At 37.8% G+C, this 15837-nt stretch overlaps 2 protein-coding genes and 1 non-coding gene across 3 annotated transcripts; all 3 read left to right on the top strand.

The window, feature by feature from the left end:
- Positions 1–326: 326 nt before the first annotated feature.
- Positions 327–1115, top strand: LOC144709546 (pentatricopeptide repeat-containing protein At2g17033-like). The gene has a single exon (XM_078583123.1). It carries the CDS (start codon positions 327–329, stop codon positions 1113–1115), a length of 789 nt encoding a protein of 262 aa, XP_078439249.1.
- Positions 1116–1141: 26 nt separating this feature from the next.
- Positions 1142–1681, top strand: LOC144709544 (pentatricopeptide repeat-containing protein At2g17033-like). The gene has a single exon (XM_078583122.1). The coding sequence runs from the start codon at positions 1142–1144 to the stop codon at positions 1679–1681; it is 540 nt and encodes a 179-aa protein (XP_078439248.1).
- Positions 1682–2287: 606 nt separating this feature from the next.
- On the top strand, positions 2288–2361 carry TRNAV-AAC (transfer RNA valine (anticodon AAC)). Its single transcript has one exon. It is a non-coding gene; the product is annotated as a tRNA-Val (tRNA).
- Positions 2362–15837: the final 13476 nt, after the last annotated feature.

Below are 15837 nucleotides of genomic sequence, written 5' to 3'. Positions count from 1 at the left end.
GAGAGAGAGATTGTAGAGAGAGAGAGATTGTAGAGAGACAGAGAGAGAGAGAGAGAGAGAGAGAGAGAGAGAGTGTAGAGAGAGAGAGAAAGAGAGAGAGAGAGAGAGAGAGAGAGAGAGAGAGAGATTGTAGAGAGAGAGACACAGAGAGAGAGAAAGAGAGAGAGAGGGAGAGAGAGAAGAGAGAGATAGATAGATAGATAGAGAGAGAGAGAGAGAGAGAGAGAGAGGGAGAGAGAGAGATTGTAGAGTACTTGAGAAGACGTCCAAGGAGTAAATAAAAGGAGTCTCCTTTCTTCCTCCCCGAGGAGTATAGGACTAGAGGAATGCCATCTCTTGGGCTTGGCCTTGGCCTTGGGCTCGGGCCGGCACTCTCCGCGGCCATCGTCGTCGCCGGCGATCGTTCCAAGCCCGGCAGGAAGCACGCCGAGCGCTTCCTCTCCTCCCTCGCCTCCATTTCCACCACCATCGACCCTCCTCATTCCCCGTCTTCTTCTTCTTCTTCCTCCCTGGACCGCCTATCGCGCAAATTCCTCGCCTCCTGCCCCAAATCCGCCCACGCCGGCGCCCTCTCCCACCTAATCTCTCTCTCCCTCTCCCACTCCTCTTCTCTCTCTCGCCTCGCCGCGCTCTCCCTCTACCGCCAGCTCGCCGCCTCCCCCCACTTCCCCCCACGGAGCCCCCAGCTCGCCCCCGACCTCGTCCCCTTCTTGCACGAGATGGGTCTCTCCCCAGACGCCCAGTCCTTGCTCTCCGACGCCGAGTCCAGGCTCAATTCCCGACCCGAGGAAATCCACGCCTTGTACTGCCGCCTGATCGAGGCCTTCGCCAGAAGAGGGATGCGAGAGAGCATCTTCCTTCTCCCTCGCGATAGGAGAAGCGATGATGAGTGCATGATCAAGGCGTTTTGTCTTCTGGGTTCTCCCGCGGAAGCTCAACAAGTGCTGACCCAGATGGAGTCGCCGTCGCCCTTCCATCACAGACTGGTTCTTCAGTGCTACGGCGAGATGGGGATGACGTCGGCCATGGAGGCCATGATTGGCTCCGGGAAGGTTCCCCTCGACACCGTCTGCTGCAACGTGGTTCTCTCCTGCTACGGAAGAACGGGATGTTGAAGGAGGTGCTGAATTGGCTGAGGAAGATGAGAGATTTGGGGGTAGTTTTCTCGATCCGCACTTGTAATTCTGCGCTGAATTCCTGCCCCGGGCTGTCGGCTCTGCTGATGGGGGATGATCAGAGCCGTCCGGTCTCTCTCGAGGCTCTGATGCTGCAGCTCGGAGGCGATCAAGAAGAAGAAGAAGAAGAAGAAGGGATGATTGTAAAGGAACTGGTGGGCTCAAGAGCGCTCTTGCAGACTACTATGCGCTGGTCTTCTTTGGAAGGGAAGCTGGATCTTCACGGGTATCACTTGGGTTCCGCGTTTGTGGCTGTTTTGCAGCTGATCGATGAGCTGAAAGATAGATTCTTGGGGAATGATGTTGGCATCCCTCGTCATATCATCATAGTTTGTGGGTCTGGAAAGAACAGCCGTAATATGGGAGAGTCTCCTGTGAAGAAGATGGTGTCTGGGGTGTTGTTCAAGCTGGGCAGCCCTTTTAAAATAGACAGGAAGAATGTGGGCAGGCTGTTTGCTGGAGGGTCAGCTGTGAGAGACTGGTTACTGAAATTGCAAGCATCTTAACAATCTGGAGTTATCTTGAGGAATTATCTGGGGGTAAAATTCTGCTTCTGGTTATTGAGCAAGGATTTTGAGAAATCTTACCTTGGAAATTTTAGTCAATATTTTCTCTCCTCTCTTCAGAGATTTTCCACTTCCTTTTTCTACCTTGCTCTATCACTGCAAATTATTCCTCTCTTTCTTAAAAGTAATGGGTTGCGCTGAGCCCTTGCTGCATAGTGCTCAATCTCTTCCACAGATGTACATCCTTTTTCTTACTTCAATGCAATCCTACTCGAGATTATTAGTGTGTGGAGGTTTCTGTTTTTTTTTTTCATGAATGAAGATTTTAATTTTTAAGCAATCGAAGTTCATGAATGGCTTCACTTGGATGTGGAGGAGGTTCCTTCATTATGAATGTCTTCATATAAAAAACGCAAGATCTCGGACGCCACTACATTTTTCAGAAAACAGATTAAAACAGAGCTCTTAGACTCGGATTTCCACTCATTATTTCCTCTAATATTATCTAATGACATAGGTCTTCCCAAGAAAGTTTGTCTAATGACATAAGTTATCTGAATAGATTTATGTTTTTGTTTTAGAATAACTAAATTAACATAACATCACGGTGTCGTGGTGTAGTTGGTTATCACGTCAGTCTAACACACTGAAGGTCTCCGGTTCAAGTCCGGGCGACGCCATAAATCTTTTAATTTTTGCCATTTATGCCGAGTATATGTCTAATCCAAATCTTAAACTTATCTCATAAAAAATATTTTTATTTGGTTTGGTTATCATCGGTTATAATGAGAACGTACTAAGAGAAGAAATCATGAAAAAATCTAATTTTCAAGCGACTATTAAACTTCTCTGATAAAACATATTTTTAACTGGTCGGGTTATAATCAGCTTTTGATATTTTAAGTTACATCGAAAATAGCGATAATAAGAGTTATACTAAAATAAGAAATAATCAACAAATCATAATTTGCATGTAAATGTTAAACTTATCTGATAAAACATAATCAACTTTTGATAGTTTACGTTACAGCAGAAGAGGATAACGAGAACGTATTGTGAGAATAAATAAGCAACGAATCATAATTTCCACGCAAATATAAAACTTCTTTTAGATAACATGTTTTTAGTTGGTCGGTTTATCATCAAATTTTGATACTGTACTTTACATGAAATTCGGCCATAATGACAATGTATTAACAGAAGAAATCATCAACGAATCAAAATTTCGGATAAAATATCCATCTTGATTGCGTATTATGGATTTTAAGATTGACAAAACCTCAGGATTAATATAAATCATTAGTTATTGGCGCATACTGAACCTTCTGAATGTGTTTTGCACGTAAAATAATAAACTTGGTTAGCCAAAGAATCATGACGGTTGATCAAAACTTGAAAGAAAGAATCCCAATGAATCATAGTAAAGAACGATAACAATAAAATAAAACAATACATCATAATTTTGATAAAAAATCTATATTGATTGTGTTTTGGATTTTAAAGTCACGAATCTTAAAGAGTAAACTTAACTGTATCATTTTGGAAAACAGTATATCATTTCTCTTAAACAAATAACTGTCTCATTAAAAAAGTGAACACATAAAAAAGTTATTGCACGAGAATCCTAGATGTGATTATCCTGAAAATGGAATTAAAAAATGAAAAATAAGATACACCCTCACAAATAACAAATGTACATACACAATTCATCAAGTAACAAGCAAATGGTATGATCAACAACAAAATAACAACATGCATAACACAAAATGATCTTTAGGTAATAACTAATGATTTCTAACAATGCAATATTGTAGTTACAAAATTGATTTTTTGTTGCATTATAACACAAAATATAAAATTTGTGTCACCATGCAAAACATTTCTATTCATGAAAATATTGTTGAACATAACACACTATATAATCGGCTCAGAGAGTAAAGCTACTGTTTGTTCAACAACTCAATATATATTTCATTTTCACACAATATTTAGTTCTTTATAAAGTATAAATAAGTGAAAGGATGCCTTCGATTTGAGTTTTGGTTATGTATATCATTGATTTTTTGTCATAGTATGTGTATATCTCAAACCCACAATTCTTTTCCTTTTTTCCTTTTACTTTGAGATGTGACTATTTCTTTTAGATATATATTAAGTTAGATTCTATTGTACAAAAGTCAAATTAGTGTGTTTGGAGCATCTTTAAGTTTGTAATACCAGAAAAAAATGGAGATAATGAATGCCTAAGGGATAGGTGGAGATAACGGGTCCTCTGGTAGGGTCTAGGCCACAACGCCAGGTTTTTCAACTCCGTGACACTTTTACATTTATTCTTAGTCTTAGAATAATGAGAAAAAAAACCTTGTGGATTGGGTCTAGGTGCAGGGTTTTGCAAATAGGGAAACACCTATGATTATAATGAGTAGGCATTTGAAAAAATCCCAAGTGCTGTACTGTAGGAATAGATACAAAGAACCTATTAACTGATTATATTATATCTAATCTTAAACATTTGTGGAGACACAATAATTTATTGTACTAGGAGCTAATTCCAAATCAGGTACTTTCTGTGGGGACTTTTTAGATCCTCACTCTCAATTGCATCCTCAATAAGATAAGATATAGAATCTTTATCTTGATGAATCTTGATAATATACAATTGAATGATCAAAACTAGGGTAGGTCACTGTCCCATCTTGGTTCAGTTTTATGAAAAACCTAAACCTAGACATGAAGTTCGGCCTGGTCAAGTCTTAGTCCGTTCATGTTGATTAGTCAACGTCAAGTTCATGATTAAAAAGTCAATGTCAGGTTTTCAACAAAAATTAAGGGCTCAAAGTCAATATTAAATGATAAACTTGCAATCTCGCTCATGAAACCAATATAATAAATCGATCAAAATCTTGATGCGCGAAATAATGTTGTACAATTATTAAGTCAGTATTCACATTTCAATGGATTCCACTTAACTTAGTCTTCCTTTCAAGTTAATTATATTCCTCAAGCTGGATAGAAAAGAATATAGTATTGTAGATAATAAGGGTGCCAGAAATTAGGGTTCTAGTTAGAGAGGGAGAGAGTAAAAGGAAAATAGAAATATGTGGACAAAGGGAAAGAGATAGAGTTTGAGAGGGAGAGAGAGGGAAAACATAAAGAGAGAGGGAAAGGGAGAGAGAGAGGGAAAACATAAAGAGAGAGGGAGAGGGAGAGAGAGAGGGAAAACATAAAGAGAGAGGGAGAGAAAGGGAGAGGAGAGAGAGAGAAAGGGAGAGACAGGGAGAGGGAGAGAGAGGGAGAGGGAGAGAGAGGGAGAGGGAGAGAGGGAGAGGGAGAGATAGAGAGAGGGAGAGGGAGAGAGAGAGGGAGAGGGAGAGGGAGAGAGAGGGAGAGGGAGAGGGGGAGAGAGAGGGAGAGAGGGAGAGGGAGAGATAGAGAGAGGGAGAGGGAGAGAGAGAGGGAGGGAGAGAGAGAGAAACAGTTCTTTTCCTCTTACAGTGAGAGACGTGAGAGGTTATAAACAATATATTAGGGAGCCCTAGGTGACGTCCATGGAGAATTGACTCCTGACTTTGGTGGCAATGCCACCATTTGAACTAATGATTATTTCTCAGTAATCTATGGTGGTGCTGTGATTTCATAAGTGCATTTGGAATTTGATCACATGAAGAGACAAAGGAGATATACAAGTTACCTTTTGCTACACATTCTCAAACAAAATGATAATCAATTTTGATATTTTTAGTATGCATATGAAATACCTGATTTTTGCATAGGTGTGTTGCTCCTATGTTGTCGCACCAGGGTATGGGAGATGGTTTATATGTAATTAGAAGTTCATTCAGTAGATATGTACCCATAGGAATTTGTCTGTGGCATTTTATCCAGCGTTGTATTTGGCTTATGTGCTGGATTGTGCCATGGAAGACTAGTTGGAAGCCCAACATACAAGGTTGATGCCCAAAAATATGAGATATTCTCTAGCTGAACAACAATCTATGGTGTCATCGGTCCTAGTGGCATCGCTTAAAATGTGAATTGGGGAGGATGAAGTATTGCAAGAGAGTAAGTCAAAACTGTATGTGCCTTCAACATTAGCAGAGAAGATGTTCAAGAACATTCAAATGCAAGCTTTATTCACGACACATGCAATGTATGGACAAGTGATTATCACAAACATTTTTTTGTATGCAGGGGGAATACACCAATGTTTGGGAATGGATATTCCCATGGACCCACGTGTTTTGTGTAGCAACTTAATTGTGTCGTGAGTTTGTGATAGAAGAATACATTATGTCTACACTCTAAACTGATGCCCAGAAAGTGTTGAACACAATTGAGGTGCCTAAGAGCAAAGGTAGATTTGAGAATGGACATGATAGTGTGTATACCCTTGGTATTTGAGCTGCGAATAAAGTAGGGATGGGAAAAAATGTTTCCTTCATTCGCGAACATGCGAACGAACGAACACGAACACAAACTGTCCAAATTGGACACAAATATGTTCGCGAACAGTTCTGAACTGACAAACCGTTCGCGAACATGTTACCTTCCCGAGGTACGTCCTTGGTCTTCCCCCCTATTCCCCCATTTCCCACCTTGGTCTCCCTCTCCGGCTGTCTCCCTCTCTGGTTTCTTCTTCTCCCTCTTCCGTCAGCTCCCTTCTCCCTGTCCATCTTTCCCCCCTCCTCCCTTTCCCTTCTCCCTTTCTCCCTCTCCCGTCAGTCCCCCTCCTTCCCCTTCTCCCTTCTCCCTCTCCTGTCAGCTCCCTTCTCCCCTAGTTATTTCTATTTTTTTCCATAAAATATACATTTCCAAAATTACATCTCGTTCGTATTCATTCGCAAACGAACACGGATGAACCAAACATGATTGTGAAGCAGGTAACAATATAGTAAATTAAAATTCAGATATATTTTAAAATAATTGTTCTAGGTGATATTATATTTTTTTTGGAGTTTTAAACTATTTTCCAAAGAGCAAATCAACTAAATGATGGGAAACTAGTAAAACTATTTTAAATAAATAAAATAAATATTTTGTTTTTTCTAAAAGCTTATTATGATTTTTAATTTTTTTATTTGGTTCGGACGATAAATAAACTTTAAGGACAAATAGAACCTTAAGCCGCACGATCCGTAGTGAAATTGCTGCATAAACAAGTAGTGGATGAAAAAATGCTATAACTTTTGCTATACGAGGAATTGTTTAGTGCCATTTGGTACGTTGCAGAGCTTGAAGTCTAGGCTATGATCAAGAATATTTATCAAGAGAAAATGGTAGTAAAATTTAAATCAAGCATTCAAGAGATCACACAAACCTTATTGTCACTTCCCCCTAGGGCCGAGTGGGACTGTTTCTCCAAGAATCTTGCTCAACCTTGAACAAGAATGCATTAAAGAACTCTGATGTACTAGGGTTACAACAACAAGTTGGGAGTAGAAATCTAGGATGAGATACAAAGAGAGGGGAAAAGATATTAAATAGAAGTGACATAACACTCCCAGCAATTGGATTTAATTCCAAGGGTTTGGAGGGCTAGGATTACTTGATTTCCAGCGGGATCCACGTTCCCTCTTTCCCAGATTTGAAAACAGGCCTTTCAAATTCAAATTGTCGGTTACTTCCATAATTCTTGCCATTAGTTGACCCAGTCCTTAAGGAGATTTGAATGGGCTTCTAGAATGGGCTTCTTGTTTATTGGCCCTTTTCTTATTATCTATAAGATACCTTAGTTTTCTCCTTTCATCCCATTTGTATCCCAAATTTACCATTGTCTTTACCTAAGTCATGTTTTTCAAATAAAACTCCAAGAAGATGTGAGAAATCCACTTGACTCTAAGAAGTCAAGTGCGGTTAGTCACACAAATTAATAAATTATATAAAATTATATCTTAGGAAAATAAATCATAAATTTTTACTTTTATCCTTAAATGGTGAATAATAATAGTGCAAATTTAAAAATATGTGGTAAAAAAGAAGTATAAAAGAATTCCTTTATTGATCTAATTTGATGTTATCACAAACTGCAAAACTTGACCTAATTAAAGTTGGAGTTTCCATAACTTCTCTTTCTACCCTTTTGATCACGAGTTTGCTCAATGTTTGTGGAATTCTTTTCTTTTTCATTTACCATACATTATCCATCCATTAAAATGATCATCGCTGAAACAAATATAACACAAACCATTTCACATGTAGGGAGTTTGACTCTAATCCTGTTCTTCATGAGTTCCATTTTCACCAAATTGTTTTTAGCCATAAATGCATCAATATTTATAAAATTTTGTTTTTCACCACCACCTTTTTTTCCAAAATAGAATTTCTCATAGTAGATGCATTGCTCAAAACATCTCAGTAATAAATTGCATATATCCACTATATCAAACAATATTGTTTTGGAAGAGCTTCTCCACTTGTAAATATATCATTACATTCAGTATATAAGACTCTAATAAAAAAATGAAGTGACTACATTAATGGAAGACTTTCATTCTTGATATCCTCTTGATGCCTATAAAATAATTTCTTAAATATTAGTCAAAATAATAGCTCTTATTATGATTATTATTTTTATGATAGTCTGAAAAACATCTAGGGGAATCACAAAATTTCATGTGATTAAGTTAAATATTATAACTCTATGCTTCATTGTAAGTCTCACAATTTTCAAAATGACAATGATCTGAGTTCATGATATTCTCCAGATCAATAATGTAGAAAAAATAATATCAAAGGTTTAGTAATAAGACATACCCATAAAGTGTCATCCTTTGATGTATTTCTACAATTAAAAAAGGTGATAAAAGATTCATAACAAGTAATTCAATTTACTAACTCAATGACAACAGCTCCTCGGCAATGACGCCACATGATAAACCAGAATTTGGGTTAAAATATGTTTGTTTATGGCTCTGATTTATGTAACAATTTTATAAAATTTTCCTTAGTACATAGTACGGGTCGAATCCACAAGGGCCAGGTAATGCGAGAGTAAATTGAAGTTTATATATTTTGAAATATTTTTTGAGATAATTTTATATTTTTGAGATTTTAAAATATATTACAGGGATCATTATAACTAAAATCAAGTAAAACTAGTCAAAAATATTTTAATAAATGAAATAAACATTTATTTAGTTTTTAATACGATTTAATAATTTATTATTTTTAAGATATTATGGGATTTTTTAGACCAATAAATAAATTTAAATAGAACTAGAACTCTTTCGCCTCAACTCCTATGACAAAGTTTTAACGCCACTTCAGTGGACGACATGCAATTTATGGGTGGTGACACACCGCCAGGTTATAGAATGGTTAGTCATGGGTAAATGGCATAATTTTTTTAATGTTTTGGTATATGAGGAATTTTTAGCTTGATTTGATATGTTGCACAGCTTGAAGTTTAGGCCATCCATTGAAATGCTACCAAGAAAAAAATGTGAGAAAATTCAAATTAAATTGATAGGAACCACATAAACATTGTTGTCATTTCCCCCAAGGGACAAGTGGTGCCTTTTGTCCAAGAATCTTGAATCAATTGGACTCTTTATCCTAAAATGTATTAAATAAATAAATCTGATGCACTAGGCCTAAAAAAAAAGTTGGGAGCAGAAATCCAAGATAACATATAAAGAGAGGGGAGAAGAGATTAAGTAGAAGTGCCCTAACTCTTTCAGCCATTGGAGTCAATTCCATGGGTTTATAGGGTTAAGGTTACTTGATTTTCAGCTATATACATGTTCTGTTCTTCCCAAATTTAAAAATAGTTCTTTCAAGTTCCACAATTCTTCTCTTTAGTTGACCTCATCCTTAATGAGGTTTGAATGGGTCTGAAGAGTGAGCTTCTTATGTATTGGGTCTCGTTTATTATCAATGAGATGTCTTGGATTTCTCCTTTCCTCCCTTTTATATTCCAAATTCAGCATGCTATTCACCTAAGCCCTGTGTTTCAAATAAGCTCCACGAAGTTATAAATCCACTTAAATCTATGGATTCCAGTGCCGTTAGCCACAAAATTCAATAAATTCATAAAAACAAAGCATGGGAAATTAAATATAAATTTTTATCATTTTTCATTAAATGGTTAATAATGAAAGTGCAAACCTAAAAGTAAGAGATATAAATTAAGTATAAAATGATATTTTCATTTAGCTAATTTGATGTTATCAATGGCTCTTGTCTCAATGTATCTTTTGAGGTGCCTTTTTTGAGTGGCCTCTCCTTAATAGTAAAGTATCGTGACCAAAATTGTATGATGTTGTGCAATAAATGAATAAATAAGACACAGACTCCTCTGAAAACAATGAGAGAGAGATATTCGCCAAGAGATAGAGGAGGAGATTGACTGAGAAAGAGGGAGAGGGGGAGAGAGGGAGAGAGAGAGAGAGAGAGAGAGAGAGAGAGAGAGAGAGAGAGAGAGAGATTGTAGAGAGAGAGACACAGAGAGAGAGAAAGAGAGAGAGAGAGATTGTAGAGAGAGAGACACAGAGAGAGAGAAAGAGAGAGAGAGAGGGAGAGCGAGAGGCAGGGAGAGGGAGTGGGAGGGAGAGAGAGAGAGGGAGAGGGAGAGAGAGAGGAATAGATTAGAGGGAGAGGGAGAGAGAGAGGAAGAGAGTAGAGGGAGAGAGAGGAAGAGAGTAGAGGGAGAGGGAGAGCGAGAGAGAGAGCGAGAGGGAGGAAGAGAGAGAGATAGGGAGAAGGAGAAAGATAGATAGAGAGGGAGAGGGAGGGAGAGTGAGAGAGGGAGGGAGGGAGAGAGAGAGGGGACGGGGGGGGGGAGGGGGGGAAGAGGGAGAGAGGGGAGGAAGAGAGGGAGATATAAGGAGAGGGAGAGAGAGAGAGAGAGGGAGAGGGAGGGAGAGAGAGAGAGAGATCAGAGGGAGAAAGATAGAATGAGAGACGGAGGGGAGGGAAAGAGAGAGGGAGAGAGAGAGGGATGGAGAGATAGAGGGAGGGAGGGAGAGAGAGAGCGGACGGAGAAAGATAGAATGAGAGAGAGAGGGGAGGGAGGGAGAGAGAGAGAGAGGGAGAACGAGACAGAAAGGAAGGAGAGAGAGAGGGCAAAAGAGAGAGAGAGAGTGAGGGAGAGAGAGAGGGGAGAGAGAGAGGGAGAGAGAAGGAGAGAGAGAAAGATAGAGAGAAAGATAGAGACACAGAGATATAAAATTAAAAGTAGAGATTGGGTAAGACCATGAGAAGCAAGAAGGACAATAATAGAAGGGAGAAGATAGGAGGAGGAGAGAGAATACACAAGATAATGGTTACTCACATCATGAATCCACAAATCGTGGAGTCCACATTGCTTGGTATGTATAATACCATATATTAAGTGTAACTAATAGTAGGTTAGTACATTTTAACTGTAGAATCTGTAACATATATAGTGGCTATATCTGAATAAATCATGAGTGTGTATATGGTTCCTATCTAAGCTTTAATCTTGGCAATCTATCTTTGAGCAAATCTATGTTTGAACATATGTATTTAATCCTGTCCTTTAGTTCTCTTAAGAGGTATAGGGTATGTGTTCATTTCTTACTTCCTAATCTTTAAATTAAATCCTACTGGTCAGCAATGTGGCTGACTGGATTGCCAGTTGGGCTGGGAGTTTCTGGTTCCTCAAGAATAAATTAGCTAATAAAGAGAGAAATTGCTCCATATCATCATCATAGCGAGAGAAATTAATCCAAATCATTATATAGGGAGACATAGGTCCAAATCAATATCATAGGGATTCCTTCCAATCATCATGATAGAGAGAGAAATTTCTCAGAATATTCACATAGAGAGAGATTTGTCCAAATCATTATCATACAGAGATTGCTCTGAATCATCAAGGGAGAGTTTGGAATGGGAAGATGAAAGACTCTTCTTTAATTATTGCTTTTTGTGTATCTTTTTTGAGTGGCTCTTAACCTCAATATGAAGTTTATAGGCTATCCTCTGGAATTTTACCAAGAGCCAAAGGTGATTCAATTATAATAAACAATTCAGGAGATCACATAAATTGATATTGGATCCGCATTCCCTTCATCCCAAATTTGAAAATAGCCCTTTCATATTTAAATTGTGGGTAGTTTCACAATTCTTGCCTTTAGTTGACTTATTTTTAAATAGGTTTGAATGAGCTTTTAGAGTGGGCTTCTTGTGGATTTCACCGCATATTATATTGGAGATGGCTTGGGTTTCTCCTTTCCTTCCATTTTTATTCCAATTCATCATGTTACTAACCTAAGTCCTGTAATTCAAATAAAACTCCAAGAGGATGTGAGAAATCCACTTTTGGCTGAGGAGTCAAGTTGTGTTATTCTCAAAATGCAGTAAATACATACAAATAGAATTTAGCATAATAAATCATAAATTTCTTAATTTATTGTCAACGGTGAATAATACTAGTGCCAATATAAAAATAAGTTTTAAACATTAAGTGTAAAACACATTTTTATTGATGTAATTTGATGTTATCATGACTTGATGACTAGTTACTCCCTTTAACGTGATTTTATTTTTCAACTGGCCCTTATTGTAAGCAAGAGGAGCATCCTTATCCTCTTTAGCTTCTCTTAAATTTAATCCATAGTTATTTATCATTGACTTCACCTCCACACAATCAATAATTTTTACCATGAAATATCTTAACCCAAACGACATAATGGATTACTTTAGTTGCAGATTAAATGATAGATTAAAGAATACCCCACCTTAGTTATCCATATAATAAATTACAACTAAAAAATATCCCTGTTTGACAGCAAATATGTAACTTGATATTTTAGATTCTTATTGTGCTAAAACATTTGTTATCAGTATGAGACACTTTTTCCAATCTCTTCCATCGTAGAACAAGCATAGAACCAAAGGGTTTTTTGTCACATTAAATCACAACTAAACTCAAACATGATCATGTACACTGATCCAATAAATGATATAGATGAAGTGTTGATTTTTACCATGGAAATTACATGAAAAAAGATTCATACATGTACATTTTCAACTTGGTCAAACTAATTTTGAATGCAGATCAATTGAAGTTTTTTTCTAAATGGAGCTAACCTGAAAATTTATAGATCCATAAACTAAAAAAGGTACATCTATTCCTGAAGGAGTTTCAAAATACAAAGTTCCACTTCTATTACATATCATCATAAGGCACTCAAATAGATAAGATAAGTCTGTTGATGGAAGGCCTTCAAAGTTAGCAGTTTTGTAAGTGGATCCGCTATCTTGGAGTTTGTCCCCATATGTTTCATAGATAGTTGGTCATTCTGAATTCTTTCCTTAAAAACTAAAACTTCATGTCCATGTGTTTTGACTTCGTCAAGCTCTTGTTATTGACAAACATAACTGTTGACTGATTGTCATAGTAGGGCTTTAATAGTATTTGCATTCCATCAACTACTTCAAGGTGTTGAAAAACTTGTCCAATTGCCATGGTTGGATGCTTCATATCAAGCTATATACTCATCTGTCATGGTGAAAGATGTAATAAGTGTCTGTTTACCACTTCTCCACAATATAGATCCTTATGACAACATATACATATAGCATAAAGTGGATTGTCTGCTGGCAGCGCATCCAACAAAGTCATAATTAAAATACACAAGGATCTCCAGGTAATCTGACCTCTTACATGTGAGGATGTAGTCCGTTCTCCTTTGAAGACATCTATTGGCTCTCTTGGCAGTTTTCCAATGATCAAAATACATGTGAGGATATACCCAGATTGTATTCCATATCAGCACATGTACACACTTGTGGATACATAAGACTTCCTACAATTTGTGCACAAGGAGTCTAACATCTATAAAACTTCAAGGTCATTCTTAGGGTACTGAATGAGGCAAAGTTTTTCTCTCTTAGTAATTGGGGTACCAAGTGGTCTTCAATCGTGCATGCCATGCCCTTAAAGAATGTTTTCAATAGTGCCCTTTTGTGACAACCCCAACATATTTTGAGTAAGATCACAGTAGATTTGAATGCTCAATACATACAAGGTATTACAGAAATCCTTCAACTAAAAAAATTTTGAAAGGAATTTCTGTGTCATATTATAAGCTAATATCATTTGTGACAAAAATGACATCATCCAAATTTAACACGAGGAGGATGAATTTACTTGTGCTAAACTTATGGTTTACATATTCATCTGCTACACTGATTTCAGAACCAAAAAAAATGATAATCTGATGAAATTTATGATACCATTGATGAGGTGATTATTTCAGGCCATGGATGAATTTATTTAACTTTGTAACCATAGACTTTGGGGCTCCAATAATGAAGCTTTTTAGTTGCATCATCTAGATTGTTTCATCAATATCTCCATTGTGAAACACTATGTTTGCATCCATCTGATGAAACTCAAGATCAAATTGAGTTACTAGTCCCATTCTTATTCTAAAAGAATCATTCTTTCACACCGGAGAGAGGGCCTGTGTGTAATCAATACCTTCATGTTGAGTGTATCCTTTGGCGAGAAGACATCCATTTTAGTTTTAAATAAACATTCACATCCAATGGATTTGAACCTTCAGTAATGGGACAAGATCCCATATGTCTTTGTCATGCATTGGTTTCATCTCTCCGCTCATGGCATTTATCTACTTTTGAGAATTGGAACTCTACATGGCTTGCCTTAGGTTGACATGATCCTATTTCCTGATTTCAGAATCAACATCATGTCCTTAAATAGAGACAATATAATAATCTGAAATTGCACGTCTCCTTTCTTGAGTGGATCTTATTAATAGCACTGGTTCTTTAGGTTCTTGAGTTAGTTCAAACAATGTCAAGGGTAGAAGATGATTTTCTTGAAAATTAATACTTTGAGATAAACTTATGTCAATATTTAATCATATCCACCGTCCTTAATGATTGTTTGTAATTATTTTTTCTTCTTGGAGGACAGTATCTTCAACTTTATCTCCTCATCTCAAAAATTATTTTAGTAATGGGATCATAAAACTTGAAACCCCATGATCTTTCAGAATATCCAACAAAGTAGCAACTAGTTGTAGAGTCCAGTTGTCTTTGATTAGGCCCGTAGGGCTTAGCCTCAGCTGGATAACACCATAAATATGAACATTCTATAGTCTGGGGTTTATTCGTGTGCAAATCTCGTATGGGGTTTTATAGTCTTGATGGAAGACCATCCAGCTGATCGCGTCCAGACTCATTGCTAGCCCTTACGTAGAGCCAGAGCTGACGTGAAAAACCAAGACTTCCACTATCAAGCTTGAAGCAACAGTCGCGTCGTCTAGAAGTGTGCCGAGATGTCTTTGTGTTCTTTCCTTTTCATTGTTTTTTGGAATTTTTGGAGGCCCCTCCTGCGCGAGTACCGGCCTCCTGCATATGTTTTCATTTTTAATGGTGATTTAGCTATCATCTTTAGGGGGAGGAAATCCATATTGGGCTTCTTCTTCCCCTAAAGATCCCTTTTAAGGGGAAGCCCAATAGGATTTCCCCTTAAAAGGGGCCTAATGGGGCCTCCCATGATCACCACTTCCTCTCTATAAGGAGGAAGGATGGACGTGGGAAGAGAAGTCATAGTTAAGATATTCCAGATCTCGTTTTCTTGTTTGGAGTTATTGGTAATTGTTTTTTTATTTTCCTTTTTCATCGTGCATGTTTGATGAAGAAGAAAGCGTAGAAGAAGAAACAAAAATTCATCAAAGAAGAAAGAGTGTTTCTTGCTACGGGAAGAATTCATGTTTGATTGTTGTCATTGTGGAAAGACTTCATTCCCAAGTGCTGCACCTACGGCGTAATCCTCAGCTCGTTTCTCCTTCACACCTATGACGTAATCAATCAGATTCGTAATTAGTCGATGTTGCCACCAAGAACAGTCACGGTCTCAATGAACGTATTACAGGGACGTTGGATCATCGTAAAAAGGGCCCCTCTAGAAACTTGATTCTTTGTTTTTTCCTCTTGATATCCTCCTGCGACGTTGACACCATGTCGAGTGACACAGGCAACCACAGCTTCTTGGCACCAATCTGCGTAGCTACCTGCAATTGATCGATCCATCACGCTATTATTTTCAACGGTTGCGGGCGTGGTCAAGTTTCTCTTCTTCTTGTTCTGGTCGTCGGTTTTCCGTGGGGCCTTGGATTCTTGCCTCTCGACCAGCGTGAGTAATATAAAAAGGGTGT

Source organism: Wolffia australiana, chromosome 11 (assembly GCF_029677425.1).
Source record: "Wolffia australiana isolate 7733 chromosome 11, ASM2967742v1".
Taxonomy (NCBI): Eukaryota; Viridiplantae; Streptophyta; class Magnoliopsida; order Alismatales; family Araceae; genus Wolffia; species Wolffia australiana.
The sequence above is the reverse complement of the archived record's forward strand: the minus strand, read 5'-3'. Positions and strand labels throughout refer to the sequence as shown.

Coding starts and splice junctions, on each gene's coding strand:
- LOC144709546 (XM_078583123.1), top strand. CDS start 327: ATGCCATCTCTTGGGCTTGGCCTTGGCCTTGGGCTCGGGCCGGCACTC.
- LOC144709544 (XM_078583122.1), top strand. CDS start 1,142: ATGAGAGATTTGGGGGTAGTTTTCTCGATCCGCACTTGTAATTCTGCG.